The sequence below is a fragment of the Charadrius vociferus genome, unplaced genomic scaffold (assembly GCF_000708025.1).
Source record: "Charadrius vociferus isolate BGI_N301 unplaced genomic scaffold, ASM70802v2 scaffold562, whole genome shotgun sequence".
NCBI classification, from domain to species: domain Eukaryota; kingdom Metazoa; phylum Chordata; class Aves; order Charadriiformes; family Charadriidae; genus Charadrius; species Charadrius vociferus.
The window spans coordinates 792,576-793,698 of record NW_009647234.1 but is presented as its reverse complement, the minus strand read 5'-3'; the positions used below and the strand labels follow the sequence as shown (position 1 = coordinate 793,698).

The 1,123-nt window shown below is 60.7% G+C and overlaps 1 protein-coding gene across 1 annotated transcript in view; it reads left to right on the top strand.

Annotated features, from left to right (window-relative positions):
* INPP5B (inositol polyphosphate-5-phosphatase, 75kDa) overlaps positions 1 to 1,123 on the top strand; it is a 27,083-nt gene that overhangs the window by 2,828 nt on the left and 23,132 nt on the right. The window contains exons 2-3 of the mRNA XM_009879879.1: positions 296 to 394; positions 605 to 758. Of these exons, the coding sequence (XP_009878181.1) occupies positions 296 to 394; positions 605 to 758 (253 nt within the window). The remainder of the gene's footprint in view (positions 1 to 295; positions 395 to 604; positions 759 to 1,123) is intronic.

Sequence of the window (1,123 nt, the reverse complement as noted above, 5' to 3'; positions counted from 1 at the left end):
CTCGGTGAACAGCACAGAAGAAACACCGGTAAGGAAAGGAAAGAAAAGGAAATAGGGCTGTTGTCTGGCCTGTTACAGCCCCACAGAGAGGGTCTCTAGCCCGATGGATCTCTTGCGGGAGCCAGGAGTCCCATGAGGGCATCTCCTGGGGTGGAAGGGGAGCACCTCGGGCATGGTGGGCGGGTGTGCAGAGGCAGCTCCTCCAGGGCCGTGGCTGGGGACATGGGGACAGCCCCGCGGTGCTGCGCGAGGTAGCTCTGCTGCATGGTGACACCCTGGTGTGTTTTCCCCTCAGCTCACCTGCCAGAGCTTTCAGTGCTCTGGGGAGAGGTGTTACCAGGATGAAGCCCACGCCAACAAAACGGTGACCTGCCGTAATGAGACTCGCTGTGAGGTACGGAGCTTGCTGCGACAGAGGTGCGGGGGGCTATGACAGGGAAAGTCTGTTTTCCCTTTCTTTACATCAGGAATCCACAGCACTCTGTTGTCTGTGTCAATCTCCTGTTTTCCTTCTCTCTGTTGCAGTCTGTCAGTTATTTTTGCTCCTTCGTAATGGCATCTCTTCACACTCCTAGTATTTTTTCCTTTGGCTCTGCTATTGCAGCTGTATCGTTTCTCCAGCACGAACTACACAGCCCGGTGCAGCAGCGCGTGCGGCACAGAGATGTGCAGGACCAACAGCAGTGTGAGCACGCAGCAGTGTGCCCTGGACTGCTGCGACTCCCCGCTCTGCCTGCAGCTCAATGCCAGCTCCTACGGTAACTGCCCGCAGGGTCCCCGGCGGCGGTCTGAGGGTCTGAGGTTAATTTCGCTGTGCAGGAGGGAGGCGGGTGGGCAGAGCCCCATTCCAGAGGGCTGGCTGTGGATGCAGCAGCACATCTCCTCTGCCTGGGGCCTGCCCTCCCTCAGAGCTGGGCGAGGGGAGGGGGTGGCCCAGCAGCTCCGGCCGCAGCGTGAGTGGTGCTGATGAATCTGTCCCGTGTGCGGCTGTGGAGGGCTCTGTGTGGGCTGTGTGCTGGGCGCAGCCTCACAGGGCTCCTCGTGTGTCTGCAGGTGACCTGCCACCCGCCACTGCGCCGCCTACGACCACCACCACCACCCGAGCTCCCCCCCCAAACGTAGG